The sequence below is a fragment of the Canis lupus genome, chromosome 12, assembly GCF_003254725.2.
Source record: "Canis lupus dingo isolate Sandy chromosome 12, ASM325472v2, whole genome shotgun sequence".
Classification (NCBI taxonomy): Eukaryota; Metazoa; Chordata; class Mammalia; order Carnivora; family Canidae; genus Canis; species Canis lupus.
In genome coordinates this window covers 7,613,855-7,640,358 of record NC_064254.1, presented here as the reverse complement: position 1 = coordinate 7,640,358, position 26,504 = coordinate 7,613,855, and the positions used below count along the sequence as shown (strand labels likewise).

The 26,504-nt window shown below is 36.6% G+C and overlaps 1 protein-coding gene across 6 annotated transcripts in view; it reads left to right on the top strand.

Moving 5' to 3' along the window:
* The window catches only part of BTBD9 (BTB domain containing 9), a 409,006-nt gene that overhangs the window by 16,074 nt on the left and 366,428 nt on the right, over positions 1-26,504 (top strand). For 5 of the 6 annotated variants that reach the window (XM_049092559.1, XM_025418641.3, XM_025418644.3 and 2 more), the window contains exons 2-3: positions 21,898-22,109; positions 25,503-25,866. In XM_049092559.1, the coding sequence (XP_048948516.1) occupies positions 21,925-22,109; positions 25,503-25,866 (549 nt within the window). In that variant the 5' untranslated portion in view covers positions 21,898-21,924. Of the gene's footprint in view, positions 1-20,727; positions 20,827-21,897; positions 22,110-25,502; positions 25,867-26,504 lie in introns of all 6 variants that reach the window. The other variant, XM_025418642.3, reaches the window with a different exon arrangement.

The window sequence follows — 26,504 nt, the reverse complement described above, 5'->3', positions numbered from 1 at the left end:
CATCCATCCAGACATCTGTTGAGTTCTTGCTAGGTTATATTAAGTGATGTGGATACAAAAGAGAATGATTTATGTTTCCTGTCCACAAAGAACTTGTAACTTGGTAGAGGTGGTAGATTTCAAGGTAGATGTTTGTGATATAAAGTGGTAAGTGCTGTGAGAACAATATATCCAGCTATATCAGCTTCAAATTTATATGCCATGAATACTTTAGTCTATCAGTACTTCTGAGGAGACCTCTGAATAAGCACTGATATTCAGAGAAGGCTTCCTGGTGATGGGTGACACCTCATTAGGCCTGAAGAATGTGGCCAATGCAGGGGGTCAAGGGAATATGTGTTTTTACAGAGAGATGGCAAAGTGTGCCAGGGCAAGTGGTGTTGCTGAAGCATAAAGTGAAAGGCAAAGTGGAGGCTAGAGTGGTAAGTAAGGGTCAGTTCAGAGAGGGCCATGGATGCCCTGTCTGTGAATATGTATATCATTCCATTGACTATAATATGATTAGTGTTAATAATATAATCACTAAGAGCTACCATTTGTTAAGCATTTACTAAATGCCAGGAACTATATTCAGTGTTTTCATAGTTATCTCACTTATCTCACTCACTTATCTCATTTAATCCTTTGGGACATTCATAAATGAAAATAATGGAGGTGCAGAGAAGTTGAGTAACTTGTTCAAGGTCATGTCTTGACCTTGCAGTGAGTGCAGAGAGGGGATTCCAAAGTACAGAGGTCTGACAGCAGAGCCTTTTAATTGGAGAATAATTTAAAAAGTGTTAAGCCAGAGAGTAGCTTGATTATATCTTCATTTCAGATTGGTTATTGTACAAAATGAGTGGAGATGGAATTGAGGGGGACAAAATAGGAGGTGGAGAGATAGTTTGGAAGCTGTCATAGTGCAGGTAAGAGATGATTGAAACCTGAATCAGAGTAGAAGTTATTAGGCATAGGAGGGATGAATTAAAGGAATAATATTTAGGAGGTAAAATGAGATAATGGGGCTCCTGGGTGGCTCAATCAGTTAAGCATCTGACTCTTGGTTTTAGCTCTAGTTATGATCTCAGGATTGTGGAATCAAGCCCAGTGTTGGGAATCCGTGCTCAGTGGGGAGTCTGCTTCTCTGTCTCTCCCTCTGCCCCTCCCCCTGCTCACATGCTCTTTCTCTCCCAAATAAATCTTTTAAAAAAAGTTAATTGATTAGACGGGGGTGGGAGGGGTGGTGGGGTGGGGGTGGGGGTCAGGGAAAGGAAGTTAAGGGAAATGTGCAGGTTTTTAGCATGGGTTACTTATGTGGCATACCATATATTAAGACAAAGGACACTGGAGAAAAACGGAAATTAAGAGAAGATTAGTTTGATACTGAGTATGCTGACTTGAAATGCCAGTGGGGACATGTGGTAGAATATTGCAAGCATCTGTACATATGAATCTGAAATTCAGAAGGGATATCTGGCCTAGAGATGAGAGATTTGGAAGTTAACAGGTAGTAGTTGGAACCTGGAGGAACGGTAAAAGGAAGGCATAGCCCTGGGGAATATGACTCTTAAAGACACAGTAGTGAAAGAAAGAGACACAAAGGTAAAAGGAGAACCAGGAGAGAAGAGTGTCACAGAGGCTCAGGGAGCAGAGTTTCAAGAAGGGTATGTTCAAGAGTGTCACATGCTGCAGAGAGGTCCAGAAAGGTAAGAATGGAAAAGTGAATCTTGGATATTCCAATTAAGACGTCATTGATGACCCTGGTAAGAGCGGTTTCAGTGGGGGTGGTGGGCTGATAGTGAGGCTTCAGTGGATTCAGGAGTGAATTGGAGGTTAAAAAGAGGAGACCAGGGGTGTGGATAACCTCTTGAAAAATTTGAATAAAAACTGGAAAAGGGATAATAAAGTATGTGTGAAGTGCAAGATTGAACAACTAGCTCTAAACTCTTCATGCTCCCAACCTTGGGGGAAGCTGATGTGGGCTCAGTTCAACAAGTTGAAAGTTATTGAAATCTTTGGAATATATAGACTCAAATCCTGGGGTCAGCTGCTTCCTTTGTGGCTGCCTGGTAGTCTTTCTATTCTTGAATGGAATAAAATTTGCTCCAATTTGTTGTCAGTGCTATATGTATATCAGAAAGTCATCACCAAAGCACATTGTTGTGCCCAAGATTGCGAATCTGAGAAACCACCAAGGAGCCGACACATGCAAACACATGAGGGTTTATTTACATGCTCAAGCTTGGGTCCAAGTATACCTGACACAGCGGAGCAGGCACTTGGATCCTGGAACTGGGTTACAGCTGGGTTTTTTATAGGCTGGTCTAGGGGATTTTCAGAAGGGGTGGAGGAATTTCTCAAGTTCTGTGTACATTTTGATATGGGGCTTTCAAGGGCATTGAGCTCTGTTCTTATTCTAATAGGGGCTTTCTGCCCTTGGCTTGGGCTCTGTTCTTATTTTCTAGGATGTTAAGCTGCTGTTTTCTTCCTGTAACTGAAGTAATGCAAATTTCAGCTCTTATTCACAGGGGTCTGGGATGGCTGTATTTGTGCTAACGCTGAACTTGAGGTGGAATGGCCTTGATTTTTCTCGGCCTCCACAGCATCATCCTAAATGATATTTTGGCAAACAAAACAAAACAAAACAAAAAAAAAACAAAAAACCAAAAAACCAAAAAGTGATGGGAGAGATTAGTGGAGGAATCTCTGGGAAGGAAAATATGTCAGCCATTATACTATGTCCTTTATGTGTTTTATTTTGTATTTTATTGCTTCCTCATAGCCATCATAATGGGGGTGGGCTTATCCCCATTTTCTCAATGAGGAATTGAGATCCTATAGCCCTATCTTTCCTTATCTTTTTTTTTTTTCTTCTTCTTTCTTTTTCTTTCCTTATCTTATGCCAGGTTCTGCCACTGATGAGTGACCTTGGACAAGTTTCTCCGTTTCCTTGTCTATAAGGAGCTGTGGGTTTTGATCTTGAGATGCTTTCCAGCTCTAGGGTTCTAGGAATCTGTGAATATTTATTAATAATGTTGCTATTTGGGCATGAAAAAAGACTATTCAGGGAATTTCCCCCCTTTCAGTGAATTAATAACTTAATAGTAACACTGTCAGATTGTTCAGACTAAATAATTTATTTTCCCATCACAGAGTGAATACCCATTATGTATGTGGCCTTAGAAGGGTACTGTAAAATAAATCAAGTAAATAGGCTTGGTGACAGGCTCTCCATCAATTGTTACTAGCCCTGGGCACATGGGCAAATAGCTACCTGCAAGATTGTGTGATGATTTGAAAGTGTGTTATAGGTTAAGTGCTAAGTATTTTTATTAATTTAGGAAGTACTTTGGCATGTGGCCTTTAAAAATTACATTATTATATTATCATAAATCTTGATTAAGGCAACAAAATGTATTTACTATGGCCAGCTTCACAGCTGGGGTGAAATATTTTATAGTGTGTATAATGAGCCACTAGATGATGGTGATTTTCTGTTCACATCTGAAAGATGAGAGTTGGGAAATGAATTAGAGGCTTTAAAGGGCTATTTAATTGTGAAGATTAATTTCAAGGAACAGTATCATGTGCTCGGTGAGTACTTAATAATTGAGGAGGAGGAGGGGAAAAAAGGGAATTTTGAGGCTTTTGAACCTTTGTAAGTCCCATTTTGGAAAAAGGTTAGGATAAAAATATGCTAATGTGCTAATGACTTTCAAAGACATGCTCTAAAACAGTGATGTAAAAGAAGCAAAATTAACCAATACTAGGCATTTTGAGAGTAAATATATTCTGTTTGAAGCCAGTGTATTCCAGATATACTGATCCTGGCAAGCAGAGGTTTTCAGTGGGTGTGGGTAGAATCTCCCCTCAGAGGGCATCTTGAAAATTTATAGGGAGATTTTTGTTTTCTTTCTTTCTTTCTTTCTTTCTTTCTTTCTTTCTTTCTTTCTTTCTTTCTTTCTTTCTTTCTTTCTTTTTCTTTCTTTCTTTCTTCTTTCTTTCTTTCTTTCTTTCTTTCTTTCTTTCTTTCTTTCTTTCTTTTCTTCTTTCCTTTTTTTTTTTAAGATTTATTTCAGAGAGACAGAGAGAGCAAGCAAGCAAGCAAGCAAGCATGAGTGGGAGGAGGGACAGAGGCAGAGGGAGAAGCAGACTCCCTGCTGAGCAGGGAACCGACTGTGGGGCTTATCCTAGGACCCTGGGATCATGACCTGAGCCAAAGGCAGATGCTCAGCCACCTAAGCAACCTGGGACATTTTTGTTTTCTAATGTGGTTGAGATATATATTATTTTATTATAAATTATTTTCTTTTGATTTTTCCCTTCTATTTTAGCCTATATATATATATATATATATATATATATATACACACACACACATATACATACATATATATATATATACACATATATATATAAAGTGTTTAGTAGGTTCTAAATCTCAGCGTGTTGAGGGTATGGGTGTTAAAGTATTTGTTATAAAAAGTAAACTTTGGGTCTGATGGGATTGATTGCCATTGTATTAGTTTTCTTTGATGCAGAACAATGTACCTCAAACTTCTAGCTTAAAAGTAATAGCCATTTTACAGTTTCTATAGGGCAGAAGTCCAGGCACTGTATAGCTATATTGTTTGCTCATGGTCTCCCTAGGCTAAAACCAACGTGTCTGTAGGGGCTGCCATCCCATCTGCGGCTTGGGGTCCTCTACCCAGGCTCAGTGGTGGTAGACAGAACTCAACTCCTTGCCCTTATGTGACTGAGGTCCTCATTTTCTTGGTGGCTATAAGTGGGTGGTGGGGGTCACTCTCAGGCCCTAACTATGTGGCCTGCTCACAGCTTGGCAACTTCTTAAGAGCCAGCTGGAGAATCCTTTTAGTCTGCTATAATAGAGAGAGTGTGTATATATGTATGTATATATGTGTATATATATATATATATATATCTGCATATCTGTATGTAAGATAGCCTAATCACATGGACAGCTATGCCATATTCACAGGTACTGCCCAAACTCAAGGGAAGGGGATTGATTATATAGGATGCTTACACCAGGGGTGGAAATCATGGAATTTTGCCTACCACATAGCTACTAGTATCAACCTTTCATACCTCTATCTCCTTTTCTTTTTAATTTAATTTTTTTTAGTGTAAAGATTTTATTTCTTTGAGAGCGAGAGAGCGTGAAAGAGAGAAAGAGAGATCATGAGTAGGGAGTAGGAGTAGAGGGAGAAGCAAACTCCCAGCTGAGCAGGGAACACGATACAGGACTCAATCCCAGGATCCTGGGACCATGACCAGAGCTGAAGGTAGATGCTTAAGGCAGTGAGCCACCCAGGTGCCCAGGACCTCTATCTCTTATCTATGTCAGTGCAGTTCACTTATTTGAAATGAGACCCATTGAGCTACTTTAAGCATTTGTATATGTGTTGAGTACCTGCTATGCAACAGGTACTTTTCTAGGCACTGAGAGGAACAGGGCAGAGTCTTTACCCCCATGGATGTTATCTTCTAGTGATAAGTGCTGTGAAGAGAATATATTATATAATATATATTATATATCTGTGGAATAGAGGGTTAGAAGTGGGGTGAGGAGGGGTATTCCCTTAGGGAATGCAGTCAAGGAGCAGACATCTGAATGGTGATAGTAATGTGGATCCAGAGAACAAAACACTCCGGCAGAGGGAAGGTAAATATAAGGACCCAGAGTTCAGGGACAAGCTGGTCTGTGTTTAAGGAACAGCAAGACTAGAGTGGACAGAGTAGAATGTGTGAGGAGAGGGGGAGGAGAGGAGTTCAGGGCAGGTGGTTGAGTGTCAGCACATGCAGAGCCTGGTAGGCCTTGGTAAAGGGTATGATTTTTATTTAAAGTGAGCTAAGGAGGCATTGGAGGTTTGTAAGCAATGAAGTGACCAGTCTGATTTGCAAAAGATTTGTGTTGGGAAATGGCCTCTCGAGGAAGGCTGATGTATAAATACTAAGAGATGATTCTACAAAGGAGATGATTACAGTGTATGAGTGCAGATGACAAGGGGCCCTGGCTCCACCAAAGTCAGAGAAGGCTGCCTGAAGAAATGGTACCTGAGTCACACGTAAGGGTGGAAGGTGAAAAAGGAAGGGTGGTCCCAGAGGGGGAGCAACTTATGCCAGGGCTCCATTGCACAAGGGAGCTTGTCATGGGAGTGACTGTTGGGGGAAGTGATGGTGGAGTTGATAGGAGCAGATTCCACAAGCCCTGAAAGCCTCATAAAATGTTTTTCTTGTGTTCTTTCAAATCAATAGCATTGGAAACCACTTAAGGGTTTTAAGCGGGAGTAGGTATCACAAAGAGAAGGGTTGAGGGGAATAGTTCAGAATGTTTTATAAATTGACAGATTCCAGTTTGGCTGTTGTGTGGAGGTTGGTTTGGAGTGGATTAGTTAGGAGCTAAGTGATGGTCTCAGGGAGAGACAAGTGTGGTATGGACTAGAATGGTAGCATAGTTGTTAAGAAGTAGTAAATCAATTTCAGAGCTCATTTAGGAGGTAAAACCAAAAGACTTCCTGCTGGATTGGGTATGGGAAGTGAGGTCAAAGGAGGTGTCATTCTGGTTTCCATGATTGGACTCACTGAGCTGGGAACACTCATGGGGACAGCATGGGGACAGTGTTTTTGTGGGAGAGAGGACATGGAGAGTATGAAGTGAGTTTTGAAGTACCTTTGAGGTAACTAAGTGAAGATGTAAAGTAGGCAGTGGTATATAGGGGTCTGGAATTCAGAGAAGAGGTGTCTCAATATCTATGTGGCCTTTATTGGTTAATTTTGAGGACTTAGATATGACTGACAGTGTATTAGATTCTGGGGATATAAAGAGGAGTAAGATGTTCATTCAGTATTTGTTGAGTACCTGTGGGCACGATGTCATGGTTATTGCCCTCTGTGAGTTACTTCACCATCAAGGTGAGTCAATAACAAAATCCCAGTATGGGGTGTGGGGGCAGTGGTAGAGGGAAACAGAGCATCTAACAGGGGCATCTGACCTAGATTGGCAGCATCAGTGAACGCTCTTGCGGAAAGGCATGAAACCCGTTCTGAGCCTTGGAAGTAGAGGCATATTAGCCAGACGGGAGAATTTAAGAGGTTCTGGCAGTAACCTGGTCATATGAGAGAAGACAGTGGCATCTCAGAAAAACCATCCAGTCTAAATCCCTGGCTTTCATTAGACGCTGAAGAAGTGGGAAGGCAACATCTGTGAATGGAAAAATAGAATAATGATATATCAAAGATTGTAAGAGAATGTTGACTCTCAGGATTATACTGTTGTTAATATTTGTTTATGCTCCATTGAAGTACTTCTGGAATCTACAGTTGAAAAAGCAATTGAAAAAATTGAGAAATAAGAGAAACATTATGTAAAGTGTGATACAGGAGCATAACCTTGGTTAGTAAAGTGGAGATTAAAAAATCAAATACCTGCTGAATAATAGGGGGAGGGAAAACTTATTAATGAAAACATTTGATTATAAATAATTGAGAGATATTTTTAAGATGAGCTCATATATTTTTATAATCTCTGAGAATGACACAGAGTTGTGCCTTTGTGTCTATAGCTTGTGCTTGGGTCATCTCAGTGTCATATTTATGGATTGAATGTTGTCCTTGTGGGACACCAGGGAGCAATACCTAGCCGCTGTTCTTCAGGAATTTGTGTTTTGACTCATTTTTAGCTAACTCTTAAAAATCTGTTATTTGCTAAATTTCTCTCTGCATCAGCATTTGCTCATTCCTCCTCATATTGCTGCTTCTCAGTAAACTGCAACAAATCACATCTGGGGTTTTCATGCTTTTCTTAAAAAAAAAAATGCCTCCTTCGATAAACATAAATATCTCATCACCGTTTTTTTTTTTTTAAAGATTTTATTTATTTATTCATAGAGATGCAGAGAGAGAGAGAGAGAGAGAGAGAGAGAGGCAGAGACACAGGCAGAGGGAGAAGCAGGCTCCATGCAGAGAGCCTGATGTGGGACTTGATCCAGGGTCTCCAGATCACGCCCTGGGCTGCAGGCGGCGCAAAACCGCTGCGCCACCGGGGCTGCCCTCATCACCTTTTTTAAGGTAATACTTTAAAGTTTCTTGAAATACCATTTATGTAAAAGATAAACCAGTTCTTGTTTTAAAAGAAGGAAACACTTTAGAAGTAAATTGAGTTTAAATGTAAAACTTGCCACCATTCGCTTGTGGGTCCCGCACACCCATTCCCCTCCCTGAAAAGTATTGCTGTTACTTTCCACTTGGGGTACTGATTGGATGTTTTTGCTGTTAAAAGCAATGCGTAATTATAACCTTATATATTCCTGGAAGTACGATTGTGGGGTTATGGGAAATTGATATTTAGGAATTTCGTAAATTCAGCCAAACTGACCTCCAAAAAGCTGACCAGTTTATACTTCCAACCATGTATAAGAGTATTGTTTCCTATACATATGACTTAGCTATAGAGTTTTAGAACTTGAAGTTACCCCAGAATGTTGCCTAACCACTCCCACCCCTTTTCCAAGGTAGAAACTGAGTCTCAGGACTCGAAATAATTTGTCTAGATCTTACCTAGCAGAACTTATGAGTACTTCCCAGTCTCAGATCTGTGTTCCCTTGGGGGCATCATAGTTTTAGACACATTTTATATTATAAGGTTCTACCATACTGTGTATCTGTTTCTTTCTCTGTTGTTTCTCAAATTTCCTTTTCAGTCTCACATTTTCAGGTATTGCCCTAAGACTCCTGCCCTTGCCATACTGTCTGTGTAGAACATCTTTTATGTAATAGCCTTAAAAAACTACCTTCTTCCATTATTTAAAACCCACCTTATCTACAGGGTGTATGGGTTACCTTAGATATACTCATGGTATAGCACAGTATTTTAAGAATCTTGTTTTCTTATCAGCAGCTAAACCCTACCTGGTTGGCTAAGTAAAACATAAGCTGCTTCATTCTTTATAACTTTACACTACTTCTGCTACACTTGATCGTTTTATGTTTGTCAAATAATGTAATGCCATTTCAATTAAATGAAATCCAGCTTAACATAAAAAACTTTATTAGTCGTAATTTTTTTTCTCTTAGAAATGACCTTCAGAAATATTCTTTTTTTTTGGTGGGGGGGACTTCAGAAATATTCTACTTAAGAAGTATGAATAGATTCTCCTCCTCTTGTGTCGAAATATTTATTCCTAAGGTGCTTGCCTTGTAGGCTTACTTTTCTTATAAAGGCATGGTCCTTGTATCTTTTCTTGATGGGCTGTGAGAATTTGTGTCAATGACATCCCAAGTTGATGCTGTAGCTGAGCTGGTCACATATCAAGATTATGACTTTAGGTAAAGAGTCGACTGATGAAATTCTAAGGAACAGAGATGAGCCTCGATGCGTATTTTGATCATGATAAAAGACATAGAATTCAATATTAGATGTGAATTAAATTTGGTCCATGAATGTTGTTCAAAACCAAGGATAGCAGTCTAATCATAAGCTCATCAATTATTCAGTAGCATCTTGGGGGTATTAGTGCACAGAATATAGAAGACCTGTACACTACCCTTTAGAGTTTTTGTTCTAAAACAGAATGAGAAAAACATACACTATTCTCTTATTTTATGGGTTTTATTCTCCCACAGTGTAAGTGAAGTTTATACATGCACCAGAAGAGGGTGAAAGGCAGGCCACCTATTTGCCTATTCACAGGGGCTTCTGAAAGATTTGGGGTAAAATTAAGATTGGAACATGACAGGGTGACAGTTTTAAAGGAAATGTCCATTTTACTAATCTTAAGAGGCATGGACTTCTTGAACTTTTTGCCTAAGTTTTTCTGTTGCTAAGATGAAAGTTATTTGCTTGACGTGCTATTCATTCCCTTATTGTTATGTATACACTATAGTTTTTTTTTTTTTTTTTTTTTTTTTTTTTTTTTTTTACACTATAGTTTTAGATGTGGCTATAGATTTGACTTTGGTTACAAATTTGGATCAGTGGCTGTCATTTTGGCCAGTAACTCCTAATCTACATAATAATTATCTCTGATTTTTATTTATTTTTATTTATTTATTTTTGCACTGCAGTAGGAAATGTTATGTTGAAGGAATAAAGAATGCTTATAAAACTAAAGGGAAAGGGATAACAAAAAGGAAGATTAGTATAATTTGTGAACATTTCCTTTAGATTATGTTCTAGAATGGCAACAAATTAACTTATAAATCAAGATTTTGGGTGAATTAACTTCTCAGACTTGATCTTTTTTTAAAATTCACAATTTACAGAAAATAGCCTGTATATTGGAGTTTAACAAACTGCGTTAAAGTATGCACAGTAGAACATTTTTATAACATCTACAGATGAAAAGCCAATTTTCTTTACACAGACGATAATGCAAATGTTCACAGTAGCTTTGCTACAAAGAAATTAGATTGTTGCAATTGATTATTCCACTGTTTTAATGGGAGTTCATGCTATAATAATGCTTATTAATTAGAAAAATATTGTATAATTTAAGTCTAGGCAAGAATATTACATACCCATAAGTTGCCACTGAAGAAATTAAACAGAAATGGCTTGTCCTGTATTTTCAAATATTATTACAACTCATCGTAATGCACTCATCGTGACTTTTACATTGCTTTCTGGCTCTGGGTGCATGTATTTTTTTGCTCCCAGCATACGGTTCATGCGGTTTTCAACCTGGAAAAGGATAGTTATATAAACTCCGAGAACTATAAATGATAGTTACTTCTTAGAATTGCAGTCTGTGACTTGTCATTCCCAAAAGTTATCCCATTGTGTAGAGATTGCATTATAGGGGCTTAAACAGTGGAAAAAATGAGCTGAGAGACTGAGGGAAGATTGGTAACTGGATAATGCAGGTCTTTGGGTAAACGTTCAGAACTTAGATTACTAAAATCTGATGATTTTTCTGCACCTTAACGCCTTTCTGAAGCATAAGCTCAAGAAGGTTTTTTTCAGGGAAGAAAGAAGCAGCAAATTTCAGTATCTGGGGAAACGTTAAAACATAACAGAGGGAAGCACATTTGGGCCATTTGATACTTGTTTTTTTTTCCTAGAATAGCTGATTTAAATGCTTTTGTTTGCAGGTATTTGGGAAACTTTTTTTTTTTTTTTTGGAAAGATTGTTTTAGAGATTGGATCCATAGAAACTGAAGACAGCTTGAATTGAATAGAAAATAAAATTAATATTGCAAATTACATACTGGGCTGTTTTGCCTCAGGAGTCTTAGATGTTTCGTGAATGAGTGATAGAATAGCTTCTCACAACCACCACAGAATTAGATATCATTGCCAAACTGAGCCAGAAGCATTGCCTGGTTTAGGAGAATGCTTCTCAAAAGATGGCCCAAGGCCACTGGTGAGCCCTGATCAAAAAATATTGGCAAGTGTCCGTTGATCTCGTAGTCTTTCATTTATATATATCCTTTGGCTACTTATTAAAAACTAACCAACTGAAGCATTAAGGATATGCAAAATGTGGCATTCATAAATCTACATTAGCATAGTACTAGAGTTTATAAAGGATTCTATTTTTTAAAAAATGTTAGCAGTATTTTAATATGTATCTGAATAAATGATATGTATGTGATGTTGCTATCTTCTAAATTTATTTATTTATTATTTTTTAAAAGATTTTATTTTTTTGAGAGAGCCAGCCTATGCATGGATGCACAAGTGGGAGAGGGGTAGAGGGAGAAGCAGACTTTGTGCTGGGCAGAGCCCAACACGGCTTGATCCCAGCACCCTGAGATCATGATCTGAGCCAAAGACAGACCCTTAACCAACTTAGCCACTCAGACATCCATAAAATTTTAAAAAATATTTTTAATTTAAGTATAATTAAAAAAAATAAGTATAATTAACATACAGTATTAGTTTCAGGTATACAATTCGATGTTCTGCTAATAATTCTGGCCACTATGGAGCCTGTAAAACATTGTAAAGCTCCTGTTTCAGATATAAACACGCGTAAGTTAGAATTATTTTACGTCTTCAGGAAGATACATATTATCAGTGTACATTGAATTGGTTGTGCTTTTCACAGTTGTTTTTATACTTGCTTTTTTTAAGTCTAAATTACTGTTGAGTTGTATCATCAGTTTAGTTTGTTACAGGTTTTTACTTCACCCCAGAGTGTATATGGATGCATATTTGTATTAACAATAGTCTTGGTAAAAACAAAAACATTAGTCTTGATCTGTAGTTTTTCAGTAACTAGAATTTAACAATGTTGCGACTAAAGTCTGAATTCTTCTTCCTATATCATTAAAGCTGATGTATATGTAATCTCCAAAAGTTGACTTGAAAAGGGACACTTCATTCTTATCACCCATGACATATTCTACCCACTCTGAATAGGGTATCTTTAAAAAGTTTGAGAACTGATCAGAGGAGGTAGTTGACAGGACTCAAAGTGAGAATCATTTCTGATTTCTCCCATGTCACTGTGGCATAGCTCTTCTACATTCAGGAATTTGATAAACCTTGGTTTGGATCTGCTATTTACTGTTTGTGTCCTTGGACAAGTGCCTAATCTTGTCTGTGTCTCAATTTCCTATCTGTAAAGTAGGATAAAAAACATTACCTTCCTAAGCCAGTTATTTGAATATTAGATAACATGTTGTGTGTAAAATGCTTAGGACTCTGCCTGGTTTATAGTCCTCTGTAGATAGCATTATTATTAGATGAAAGGTCCTTTCTGTGTCCTCCTGCAAAATGGTTAATTTGCTACTAATTTGTAGTTTTGTTTTAAGCTTCTTTTTGAGTTAAAACATTCAACCAATATTTATTTATTCAATGCCTTTTATATGGAGGTTCATTGTTAATTATAGTGTATACTTCAAGTTATCTTGATTATTTCAAACTTGGGGGTCATTTTTACTGCAATCTACTTGACATATAACAGATTTAAAATATATAACATGTTAATTTGGTACATTTATATAATGTAATATGATTGCCATTGTAGCCATAATTACCACCTTTATCATGTTACATAATTAGCATTTTTTAAAAGATTTTTTTGTTTATTTATTTATGAGAGACACAGAGAGGCAGAGACACAGGCAGAGGGAGAAGCAGGCTCCATGCAGGGAGCCTGACGTGGGACTTGATCCTGGGTCTCCAGGATCACACCCTGAGCCGAAGGCGGCACTAAACCACTGAGCCACCTGGGCTGCCCGGCATTTCTTTTTAGTGGTTGCAATAATTAAAATTTAATCTTCTGGCAAGTTTGATGATTATAATATAGTATTGTTGTCTATATTCACTGTAGTATGCATTAGATCTGTAGGACTAACATTGGCAGGGGTCACCTTCTTATAAAATCTAATTACTAGGAGTGGAGTTCTCATAATGGCTATTTACTTGTCTCCTTATTTTGGCAATGTTACATTATCTTCTATCAGTGGTTTCCTTGAAGGAACTGTTTTTAGTCCACTTGTCATCTTGTGAGCAATAATTTAAAGTCAGATAATACTTAGAAAATTCACATAAGCAGACACAGGTAAACCTAATACGTTCTTGAACAAATGAGAACACTTCCTGGAGTCCTGCCTCTTTGTGGAATTCCTTAGACATTTATCTTATGACACAAGTGACTGTTTTTTGACATACAGATCATGAGAGGAGGCAGCATCCATCACTTACTAAATATTGCTAAAGCTTAATTTCTCCCCTCATTTTTCTATATTAAAAATACATGTCAACAGAGTGTTAAGGTTTTCTCACCAAATTCCTATGGCTTGTATTGTAGTCATTCTGGCATGCGAGCATCCCATTTTGGAGAACAAGTAGCCAACTGTTAGAATATTAACTTTTATTCTGATATAAGAGTGTAACATAATTTTCTGAGTTTCTGTTCATTTAATAATCTGTTCAGCATAGTTATAGCTTTATTTTTTATTTTTTATTTTTTAAAGATTTTATTTACTTATTCATGAGAGAGAGAGAGAGAGAGAGAAAGAGGCAGAGACGCAGGCAGAGGGAGAATCAGGCTCCATGCAGGGAGCCCGATGCAGGACTCGATCCCGGGTCTCCAGGATCACGCCCTGGGCTGAAGGCGGCACTAAACCACTGAGCCACCGGGGCTTCCTAGTTACAGCTTTAGTATGGTACTTAGAGAAGATAACTGTATTTTGCTTTCTAAAAATCATAAAATTATGGCTTACTAGTTCTAGAATTGACATTGTCATCTAGTCCTAGCTTTCTCAGTAGACAGTGAGTTCTTCAAAGGTAGTAACTTTATCTTTTATTAATCTTTGTGTTGCTATCACTTAGCACTGGGCCTGTATCACAGAAGACAGCTCAGTAAATCTTTTTTTTTTTCCTCAACAAATCTTTTATCAGATGAATTGCATACAAATTTAGAAACTAGTTTGTCCCTTGACAAAGAAGTAGAAAATCAACGTGGTAATTGCCAAATGGAATCAAATAATCTTGTCAAATGTTTTTGTTATGATACAGTTATTTAAAAGTGTTCCAAGCTATGCATATCTATAAACATTTATTTACAAACATATAAAATCATAGAGTGACAAGAATTTGGAACGAAACTGGACATTATAAATCATTTCATCTTTCCCAGGGAAAGACATTTGGGGAATCCTGATGCCGGAAAATGCCTGTGAACTACAGCCATGTTTTTCACTGTGGCCCTTTACTGCCCCCGTGACAGGACTCCTCTGCAAGGTTTAAAAGTAGACTTGCAGAACACAGGACCAAGGTTACACCTACCAGTGTGGTCAGTGCACACCTGTTTATTCAAACTTTTGGATGACAAGGGTAGAGTATATATCAAAAGAAGTGAAGTATCCTTCCCATGAGAAAGTAGAAAGTGATTTTTTGAGAGTGTTTAAGATGCAGACAAGATATCCTTTAATCTCCCCAGGCGATATTAATTTAAAGTTTAAGGAATACTACTTCAAATTACACACCACGTGGGTACCAAGAGCAGAAAGAAATTGCTAAACCATATGCTTGTAAATGCCATAGCTTTCCTCAAGAGAAAGATCATTTATATTTTGCAATTAAAAAGCAGAAGGTCTTTTTACCCATAAAGGCCTTTCAGTCAGGATATAGGCGGGTCAGAGAAGGCTTCCCAGGGGAGATTTATACAGCATTCAAGGACTCATTGGCATCTCCCCCTGGTAGAACTTTGCTCTTTGTCTATTTCCTGATTACACACTGGAGAATGAACTTTAAAAAATGTGGAAAGCTCTCTTAAAGCAGGGTTTGTAAACAGTTCTGCCAGAAATGAGCTTTAAATAAGGAAATTGATATTTAGGTCAACTTGTTTTTTTCAAACTCCTTAAGAGGTACTTATAATATTACAACATTATAAACTGCATATGGTAGTCTCGCTTTATTGATGGCCATTGTTTATTATTTCGGTTAGAACAATGGGTATGGGTGTCTTATTGCATAGTAAATAGCCAACAACCCTCAGAATTTTAGTACTGTGGCTTTAGTCATTTTTTCTTGAAATGCATTTGAACCCGTGAAATTGACCCAACTGTGAAAGAGATAGTTTCTGTACCACCATCCTAGGTAAATAAATCCATATAGAGTCCCAGAACCCTCACCTAATGATACAATATGCTATCATGAATGGTGCCATTTCCTGGTGGTGATACTCTTCCCTCTCTTCCAGTAAGTCCCTTGTTCCTTCTGCTTTCCTATTCTCCTTCCTCCCACCTTGAAAGTATAGCTTGAGTGAATAAATTACTCTTGCCGTCTTCTGTGAACATCAGCAAATTTAGACTCAGGCTGTCAACAGGAGCAAATCTCAGAGCACTGTGTTTGCATGTGAAAAAAAATACGCCTTAAGTCTAGAAAATGTCATACTGAAAGTCTCTAAGGTGAAGATGTTTCAGTTGGGATGTATCAGATAAGGGTGTCCTAGTAGGCCATGCTGCTGAGGTATCTGATATTCATTCCTGCCTTAGTGTAATGCCTGTCTTGGTGTAATGAACTTTTTGTCCTTGTCTTCAAGTTGTTAATTAATTTTCATCTGCGGAGATAATATATAGTCCCTCTGCTTACTGTTCTTAGTCACTAAATCAGGTACTTCTGGTTGTGGCAAATTAAAACACTTGCTATCTCATACACAAACTAATTTATTTTGTAATTTTAGTGGCCAAGGTTATTAGAATATTTGTATAAAGTTTTATTATAAATAAAACGTGCTTACAAAATTTTAAACATTACAAAAATATGTAGTGCTATAGAAAATATTCCCATAACCTTGATCCATTGGGATAACCCTTGTTAACAGTTTGATGTTTGCTGTTTAAAAATGTATTTAACAAAATAACATTTTACTATAATACTGTTTTGCAGTTTTTCTATGCAACATTTTTTCCATGTAAATACATTTTTCCATGTTGATACATATATTTTAGATTTTTTCAGTGTCAGTAGTATCTAAATTTATTCTTTTTAAATCATTATATAATATTCCACTATATAGATTTGCCATTATTTATCCAGTTACCTTTAAATGAGCATTAAAGCTTTTTCCAGTTTTTTTACTGTTACAGAAAATATTGAGGTTGCTATCATTATATATTTTATTTTGTGTTCTTGTGTGAATATCCTGATTACTTTTTAAAAAATAGCCAACATCTTTTATTGAAAAAAATTCCAAAAAAATTTCCATATTTTCTCCCACTGAATTGAAATGCTTTAATATATTATATCTTATATATACTAATATATTTATATATATATTAGATATATGATATATATTATTTGGGCTTATTTCTGGACTGATATGTTCCAATGATCTTTCTAATATGACATTGTTCTAATTGATTTAATTTATGATTTGCTTTCTCATCCACTAAGCTGGTCCCCCACTGTTCTTTTTTTTCCTACAATATATACCAAATTACATATTTATTCTTCCAGATGAATTCCTTTATCCCAATTTAATTTAAAGACGCTGTTTTGATTGTGATTAGGATTACTTTTAATTCCTATATTAATTAGTACTGTGTTTTTCAACTTAAAACACTTCTGGATAAATATAAAAATCTCAATACTCATTCTCAATTTTTTTTAAAGATTTTTTTAAATTTATTCATGAGAGAGAGAGAGAGACTGAGACACAGGCAGAGGGAGAAGCAGGCTCCATGCACGGAACCTGACACAGGACTCGATCCCAGGTCTCCAGGATCAGGCCCTGGGTTGAAGGTGGCGCTAAACCACTGAGCCACCCCGGCTACCCTCATTCTCAATTTTTTCTGTGTGCCCATTTGTCAAATTTTTACCTGTTACCCCTACCAAGAATGTTTTCTTGAATTTTGCAGTTTCAAAACATTTAAAGTACAATAAAATATTGAATATACTTTTTTTGTACACTGATTTAGGGATGATTGATCTCTTTAAACATTAGATCTTTTTGTGTCCAAACAATGTATATCTCTTCATTTATTTCTCTTAAATTCTTCAATGGACTTTGATCATTTCCTTTACCTTTTCCATGAGTTTATTTCTGTGCTTTGCAATTATAAATTGCAAATCTTTTTATTCATATTTTCTACCTGCTGGTTTTTGGGATGCAAGAGTACTATATATTTTCTTATAATAATATTATGAGATCACCTTAGTGAACCTCCCTTATTTTCTCATATTTTTTCAGTTGATTCTCATGGATTTTTCAAATGGGCAATGAGATTATCTGCAATTTTTCAAATGGACAATGAGATTATCTGCAATAGTGATTATGTTGCCTCTTTGTTTTCTAATCCATTTATCTTTAACTTGGTTCAATTAATTTCATTTTCTTTTGTTTCTGAAAAGTGTTAATAGTGATAAGAGCAGATATCCTTGTCTTATTTCTGATTTCCTAGGAATGTTTCTGGTGTTTTATTATTAACCAAAAGCTTATATCTGTTACAGTTAGGCTACATATGTATATACATGTAGTTATCAAGTTAAGGAAGTATTAGTATCCTAATAAAAGAAAATATCCTTTTATTCCTATTCACTTAGAAGTTTTTAAAAATAAACTTAGTAGTGATTGTTTAAAAGGATATTTTAGCTTTTATTGAGCTAATTTTATTATGATTTTAGGATTTTTTTCCACTCTGACCTTTTGATGACTTATTTTTCCTAATATTCATCTGTCCTTCTTGTAATTGACCCACTGTGTCATGAATCCTGCTTAATTCTGTTTTTCAATATTTTACATAGGATTTTTGTTATTTATGCTGGTTTTTGAGAGTGTGGGTATGGGCATCTTGCTGTCAGGGTTAAACTTGCTTCATAAGAAGCAGCTGAAAACTACTTCCCATATGCACAGGAATTGTTTAAATAGCATTGGATTTATCCTTGAAATTTTGAAGAAACCCGTCCCTAAAACTATTTGGTTCTGGCATAATGGGAGGTCAGGGGTCAGGAATACATTTGGGCAAGTAGGGTAGGCTATTTTCTTGATATTCCTCTTTCCAATCCAAACCAAAGATTAAATAAGTACATCAGATAGACTTTTAGGCTCCTTGTTTTCAGTGCTTTTTCTAACATTATTAGATCCTCTAGTTGAACTGTACAGAAAATGGCTAACATAGGACTGAACTGCTATCTTTAGGAAGTCTGCTTATAAGGTTGGCCCTTCTCTGGCATCTAGATGGAAACTTAGATTTTAGAAGGGTTCCTGCCATCAATTGATAAAAGTGAATCTAACACTTAAGCAGTTTGTACACACAATATAGTTTATGTTGAACACTACTTTCCTTGTGGGAGTCTGGAATTTGAATACATGCCAGACAGGGGCTACTTATTGGAATAATACGCATTATAAATACCCAGGGCAGTGAGTCTCTAACAGGTACTTCCACTGGGAGAGGACCTGTGGCAGCTTATGTCTGGTCTCAGACTTTGCCTAATGTACTTTTTCAAAAACTTTGCTAATTTTGCTTTCTGTTCTTTGGCTGTAAAAAATCACAGTCATGAGTATAATCATATGCTGAGTCGTGAGAGTTCATTTCATATGTCAGGCCAAAACAGTGATATTAAAAGACAGTGGCAGAGTTATAAAATATAACTTTAAAAATAATCTATAACCATATCATTACAGATGTGGAAACAATCTCATGTAAGTTAGAAAATTTGTCAAGGATCACATATGTTGACAGTGGCAGAATAAGTTTAAAGCTTAAGAAACAAGTCAATAAGCAGTTTACTTCAATGAACTTTAACATTTTTTTCCAATTTTATTTATCACATTTAAATTGGAAGTTTAAAAAAATTAACTTTGTAGATGTGTGTTTCTAAAATATGCTTCTTAAAATGCAATTAGGTAGACCCAAACTATTAATTACTTCGCGCTTAAGTCAGGGCATTGGGCAAAAATATTTTCAAATGTTTTCTGTTTATAAGATGTAACATTGGTAATTTTGTTGGCACTATGTACATCTTTGCAGTAAGATTCAAAATGGAATCAAATTCTCCGTGGATTTTCTCAGTGGATATTTCGGGTATTTTTGTGCACCCGAGTAAGGTATGTGACCCTACAACAAGAGAGTCTAAACCAGAGGCTCCTTTTCAGCCTGCTGGTTAGAATCACTTCAGGAGAGTGATTACATATTTCAGGCCAACTAAATCATAGTTTCTGATGTGGGGTGGAAGCATCTTTTTTTTCCCCCTTTGTTAAAGCTCCCATACAATTCCAATGTGTGTAAGCTCATTGACAGTCAGTGGTCTAATTAAAATTATTTTATATGCAAATAAAAATTTTATTTAATCCATAGTAAGTGGCTGTTTTCTATACCTGGCAATATTCACTTTATGTCTTCAGTTGGAAAAGCATGATTAAAATGTAAATTCAGCAAAATGAAGTTGTATGTATTAAGAGGTACAGATCTGGAGAACCTATTAAGGTAGATATTTCTAAATGTAGTATTGATGTTTATTATGTATCAGTTGAAGACTTATAAATTTACCTTTGAGCTAGTTAACCAAAAATCAATAATTTCTTATCAAGAATCGTTTCATCTCACCTATGACCTGGATAAAATTTTAAGTGAATAATTATGCCAGAGAATATATTCACTGGGTATATGCATTGCATTTGTTAAGGCAAGGAAAGAGTCTATTTTGTTTAGAGCCATACACCATCAGTGAAATATGGCATAGTGATGTGAGAGTTCAGGTTGAAGAGGAGTGAGGTTTTGAAGTCAGGTACCAGTAGATTTTGGAGTTTCGTGACTGACACAGAAAATGACTGTGTTATTTTGAACATCAAGTGGGTAACACATCCAGAAAACAAAAACCAGAAACAGTCTGATCCTTTATCTAGAGTATAGCCAGTCTTGATCATATGTTAGAGCAGAGTTTGGCAAACTACAGTTAAATCTGCCCCTTTTCAGTAAGTAGTTTTATTGGAACATAGCCATGGGCTCATTCATTTACTTATTGTCTATGGCTGTTTTTGGCTCCAGTGTTTTATACAGAGACCATATTGCCTGTAAAGCCTAAAATATTTACTATCTGACCCTTTGCAGAAAGTTTGCCAACTCCTATATTAGACTGTTGTATCATACATTAAACAATCAAATCATGCATGTTAAGGCTTTCAAATGGAGTTTGTACTTGAAGAAGAGGGATTTGCTTGGCAATTAGGGGGGTATGCTGCATCCTTTTGATGCTCCTACTATAGAGGGCCGGAGCTTGTCCACTTATCTTGCCTGACTCAACCTCCATGTTCCTCTATGTCACAGTCCTTGCTGTTGCTCTCTCTGTTGGGGGTAGAGGAAGTAACTGGAGTAGCAAGTAACTGGAGATCCTGGACCGTGAGGATTTTTCACTGCAGTTTCTGGGTATAAAGACCACTTTTTGTATACCTTGCTAATAATAATGGATCTAGATATGGAAGTTTAAAAATGAAGAGTAGTTTAACCTTTACTCCTGGTCCAAGTGGAGAGTTGAGGAAGGTGTGAAGATCTAGTGAAGAAGTACATCTGTCTCAATTGCCCCTAGTCTCTGGTGCAGTAGAGGGGTAGCTGTCAGCTACATCTTCACCTGGGGCACCTGAATGCCAGTGAAGGCTCTTATTTATTTACCCTTGGAAAACCGGTACCTGCAAATATTAGAGAGATTGAAGAATATAAGCACATTTAGCTTTCAAAGGACATAACTCCCCTTTCTAACATATGACTATTAATCAAGTTTTAGCCTTTTGGCTCCTAGTTACATCTGTAGAAAAGCACTGCCTACAAAAGTAAGGAAGTGCCTGTAAATGAGATTAAATGTAACAATGTTCTGGTAAGCACAGGCAACCTCCTATCAGAGCTGCAAGTTTGTACTAGAAGTTACAGTCTTGAGAAAAATATTGGTTTTTTTTTTTTTTTTTTGAAGGAGGTTAAGATTTCATTAATAAATGTCAGGCTATTTCAATGATTCTAGAAGATTATTAATTTTTTTAATAAAATATTTAAGATCTTTTCAGACCAAAACCTCTGAAGGTATTTGGAATCTGATGATTTAGTTTATTCTGCTTATGATTTAGGTCTGGATCTATGTCCAAATGACTCTCCTTCTGGGTACAGTTAGTTGTACCCAACTTCATTAAATAGATATGTGCTACAAAAGGAGTTCTGGTTGTTGATTTTTTTTTTTCACAGTTCTAGAATATGATGGCTCCAAGTGCTGTTTCTTGGCATTTTTGTTTTTCTAGTGGGATAAAACACTGAAGGTAGCACTGTAGTTCATGGAGTCAGGCTGAATTGCTTCCCAGAATAAATTGGTTGATAGAAATACCAGTAATGATGAAATCTCTCTCATGTGATTTGTTTGAAAGTACTTTAAATTCTTAGCTATGTTTATGGTATGTGATTTTCTCAGTGTACTGCCCTCCCCTCACTAATTCTTATCCCTTCTTTACATAACAGATCAACGACTATCACCTATTCTACAAGATGAGCAACAGCCACCCTCTTCGCCCCTTTACTGCAGTGGGGGAAATTGACCATGTGCACATTTTGTCTGAACATATTGGTGCCTTGCTGATTGGGGAGGAGTATGGTGATGTCACATTTGTTGTGGAAAAGAAACGTTTTCCTGCCCACAGGGTAATTTTAGCAGCGAGGTGCCAGTATTTTCGGTAAGTGTATACTTTTGAAGATTCAAGTAACTTGTGGAAAACACTGGTATTTTCTCCTCTATGAAGAATATGTAACAAAGCATAATGAAACTTGCAAACTTTGAATTCAACTTCTATAAGAATTCCATCTTTGTGGACTTTTTGTTAGTTTAAAAAACAACAACAAACAACAACACCTTTTCCTTCAGGAGCCATCTGAGAACCAGAGGATAAGAAGGCTTCCCATACTCCACTGTCCCTCATCAACCCTTTTTCAGAGTCTCAAGCATATCTCTCAGGCTGAGTCTTTGTGGACCTCATCTGCTTCTCACAGCTGATGACTGATGGAATTTAAGCTGATTTACTGGCTGTTAGGCTTCCTGTCGCTAATGAACATGTATACCTGTTAGTTTCAGACCACTGAGGCCCAGGACCTGTAGGTAACCCAATGGATCTCTCTTCTGAGATGGCAGTTTGGCAACCCCAAATTAAAGGAAATTTAAGTATTTACTGAAACTTCATTTTAGTTACATAGAAGAAACTTCATTTTAGTTACATAGAAGTAAAACTAAGTAAACTAAGTCAAACTATGTACTAATGTAAAAAAGAAAAATCCCACTTATATGCAGCTATTGTTTGTCATTCAAATCTTTAACTTCCAGGGTTATGAAACCCTGGTTATTAAACTAATCTCTAATTACTCTACATTTTACCCAATATTTGTAAAAAGGGAATGATCACTGAATTATTGACTGAATGATAACTTATCCTTGATAAATCCATAGAGTCTCTATCCACAAAATCATGGATTGACCTGGGAAACTCATATCTAAAAACTGAGGTGCCAGTGGCTTAGAGAAAATTTCACTTACCTTCTAGTGAAAACTACAGTATGATTTTCACAACCAGAATTAAGCAAGTCAATAAAACAATATCTGGAGTCACATACATTGTCTAGTGGGTTTAATTCTCTCGGAAATATTTACTATTCAGCTAGAATTCTTTTAGTACATTTTAAACATTTTTAGGACATCTCATCTTGTACATATAAAATGCCACTGTAGATGAAGCCAGGAGCTTTGGAAAGAGAGGAGTCTTTTAAGAGTGCTCAGTGATACTTTCCTATGCCCCTTGATAGTGACCAGCTTGACTCACGCAGCTGGCCTTGATCTGGTCGTTATTAGTTACCTGCCTTTGTCCTCTGCACACTTTTCTTTTTGTGTTTTCCTTTTCTTACTTTTGCTTCACTCATTATTGTTAAAGTGTTTTAGAGACCATTCCTTATCAAGTCAGAACTTTTCAACCTTATGTTTAATATTTGTTAATATTATATATCTTTGCTCCTCCAAAAATAATTCAATACAACTGTGTGTGGATATCTTTTAGATGATCAGTGTATTCTTAAAAGAAACTCACCTGCTTTTAGAAATTGGAAGATCATATTGAGTGAATGGACTATACTCCCTTCACTTACTGAATTTGTTCTTGGTGTCTCTGTAGATATCGAGCATTTATAATATATGATGGCTCACAAGGCTCATGTCGGAGTCATTGGTAATACTGTCTTAGATTCTCATTGCTGGCACTGTCCATATTGCAAAGGAAAATTAGGAGAAGCTTCTCTCATTGTTGTCTTAGAGCCTGTCAGTTAAGATAAGGACAACTAACTGTATAGAGGGAATTTTTCACAATTTGGGGGTTCATATTTAGTGTTCCAAGGGAGCCTCATCAAAACTACTTTTAAAGCATTGAGAATTTACATGAGTACCAAGGACCACACTGCAGGAGTAGTAAATCTTGGCGAGATCTTTCTAGAAAAGTATTTTTTAATCTATTAATTTTAGAGCCATGTTCTCTGGATTAATGAAAACCTTCAAGAGTGTTCTGGGGCACAGTATAACCCAGTGAAGAAATATGCTCAGAATATCCATGGATCTCTTCTTAGATGGTTTCTACTATTTCCCTGAGGCAAGCAGAAATGCTAAGGCCTGGAGGAGAGTGGGGAGGAATTCCAATAGGTATGGAGGGAATCCTTGAAATGCTAGTCCTACTATGACAATCTTAGAAGCAGGGGGAATCTCTTTTTTCCCCCCTTATTCTCTTATTTTCACTTTTACACATTTTCTTTCTGCCTTTTATGCTTCCTTTTCTGTATTCCTCCCTTGTCCTCTTTTCTTTCCTGATGGAATAGAGGCTTATTAATTGGTTCATATTATTCCTTTGACAGTAATAAAGGTAGAAATTCAAATTCATTACCTGGCTGGATTGTCTAGTTTTCATTTTTTAGATGATCAGTTAAGCAATAATAGGATTCTTTTTTAATCTGAGAAATTACTGAAAAGACAGGAAAAAAAAACAAACAAGCCAAATCACCCATGATCCCATCCCCAATTTTATATTTAATTTATAAAGTAACAAATGGCAGTCCTTCCCTCCCAGCCCTCTAATCACACTTCCCAAAGACAACCTCTGTTAACAGTATAAGATGAATTTCCCCCAATTTTTCTCAATGTAAATAGATATATCTCTATACACCTATGTAGGTACATGTATAAGTACATGGTATATACTTTTTCCCATGCAACACATACAGGTCTGCAACTTGACTATATACTATATCCTGGTTATCTTTCTAAGACTGTATATTTTGAGCTACTTAATCTCTGTAATGGCTGCACAGAAGTGTATCTCACAGTTTCTTAACTATGTTTCTGTTGTTGATGGACATTTAAGATTTTCGTTCAGTGTTTCCATTGTTTCACTCTATATTCTTATACATGTATCTTTACTTTGCTGTGTATCTTTACTTTGCTGTATTTTTTCTCTAGAATTGAGTCCTAACAGTGAGATTACTGAGTTGAAGGACATGCCCGTTTTAGATTTGAATAGAAATTACTTAAATTACTTTGCCTAAAGGGGTGCCTATTTATAGACTCAAAGCAGTGCATGGGAGAACCTGTTATTTCATTGCTTTTGCAGCACTGAATAGTTAACAGGGTTTTTAATTTCTGTCAGTCTGACAGGGGAGAATGGCACCTGATTGTGTGTAATTGTTTTTATCTGATTATGTTTTTTCCTACAGAGTTTTACTTTTTAAACCTTGTTGACCTTTAATATGTTTATATGGATTTTGCAAGAGCTCTTTCATCTTTCTATTTAATGAATGTCTATTACCTATTTGAATTCTCAGTATATTTCATCAGCCCAATTGTTGATAGAATTAATCCAAAATAGTTTATAAACCATTTCTTTTTCTTTAGAGAATTATTTAAATGATTACTGTGCATTTCTTCACCTGAATCTTTGTGTCATTAAACAAATTTATGTTTGCATAATGCTGATAACCATGATTTCATAATATTGTAGCAACTCTTATTTGAGGTTTTCCTCATGCATTTCTTCTCTGATGTGTAGAGCATTACTGTATGGTGGAATGAGAGAATCACAACCTGAAGCAGAAATCCCTCTCCAAGATACCACTGCAGAAGCATTCACAATGCTGCTTAAATACATCTACACTGGGCGGGCAACGCTGACAGATGAGAAGGAGGAGGTGTTGCTGGACTTTTTGAGCCTGGCTCATAAATATGGATTTCCAGAGCTGGAGGATTCTACCTCTGAGTATCTCTGCACCATACTTAACATTCAGAATGTCTGCATGACTTTTGATGTTGCCAGCCTCTACTCACTTCCCAAGTTAACTTGCATGTGCTGCATGTTTATGGACAGAAATGCTCAGGAGGTGCTCTCAAGTGAAGGCTTCCTTTCCCTTTCTAAGGTGTGTCATCATCTGCAAGTACAGGCATGCATCGTGTTATTTAGATCTGTGCAGTAGGAGAAGAGCCATAGACTAAAAATTAAAAAATAAAAATCCTTGATCTGGAAGGGGTCATCTGTCTAGCTATCTGCCTCCAGCTACTAAGACTATGTAGATCATATAACAGAGAGGTAAATTGGTTCTATGTCTAAAAGAGGCTGTGCTGCAGAGTGGGTGTTTTCAAAGTGATGACTGTCAGGTTTTTTGTGGTGTTGCATACTATTTTTTCATTTTGTATTTCTCCCACAGAGAGATGCAACTAATAATTTGTTATTATGAGAGAGAAAATTCATACAGGATATTTCCTGTGTCATTGGCCCTACCAATACCTCAAATCAGAGCTAGGGCAACAAGGGAGAAAAAGGAACTTATACGAGAGGCTGTCATTTTAAGTCATCCTCTCCCACCCACCCCCACCACTCCCACTGCTGCCAGCTGGCTCAAAAATAAACTCTTTTCCTTAGATCTCTCTCTGAACTCTGGTCTCTTCTTTCCCTTTTTGTGTTCCTCCTAGGACCTGAATATTTCAAATGAAAAAAACCTATTTGAAAAGCTACATATTTTGGCTTGAGTGTAAACCATGATTTTTACTATCCTAC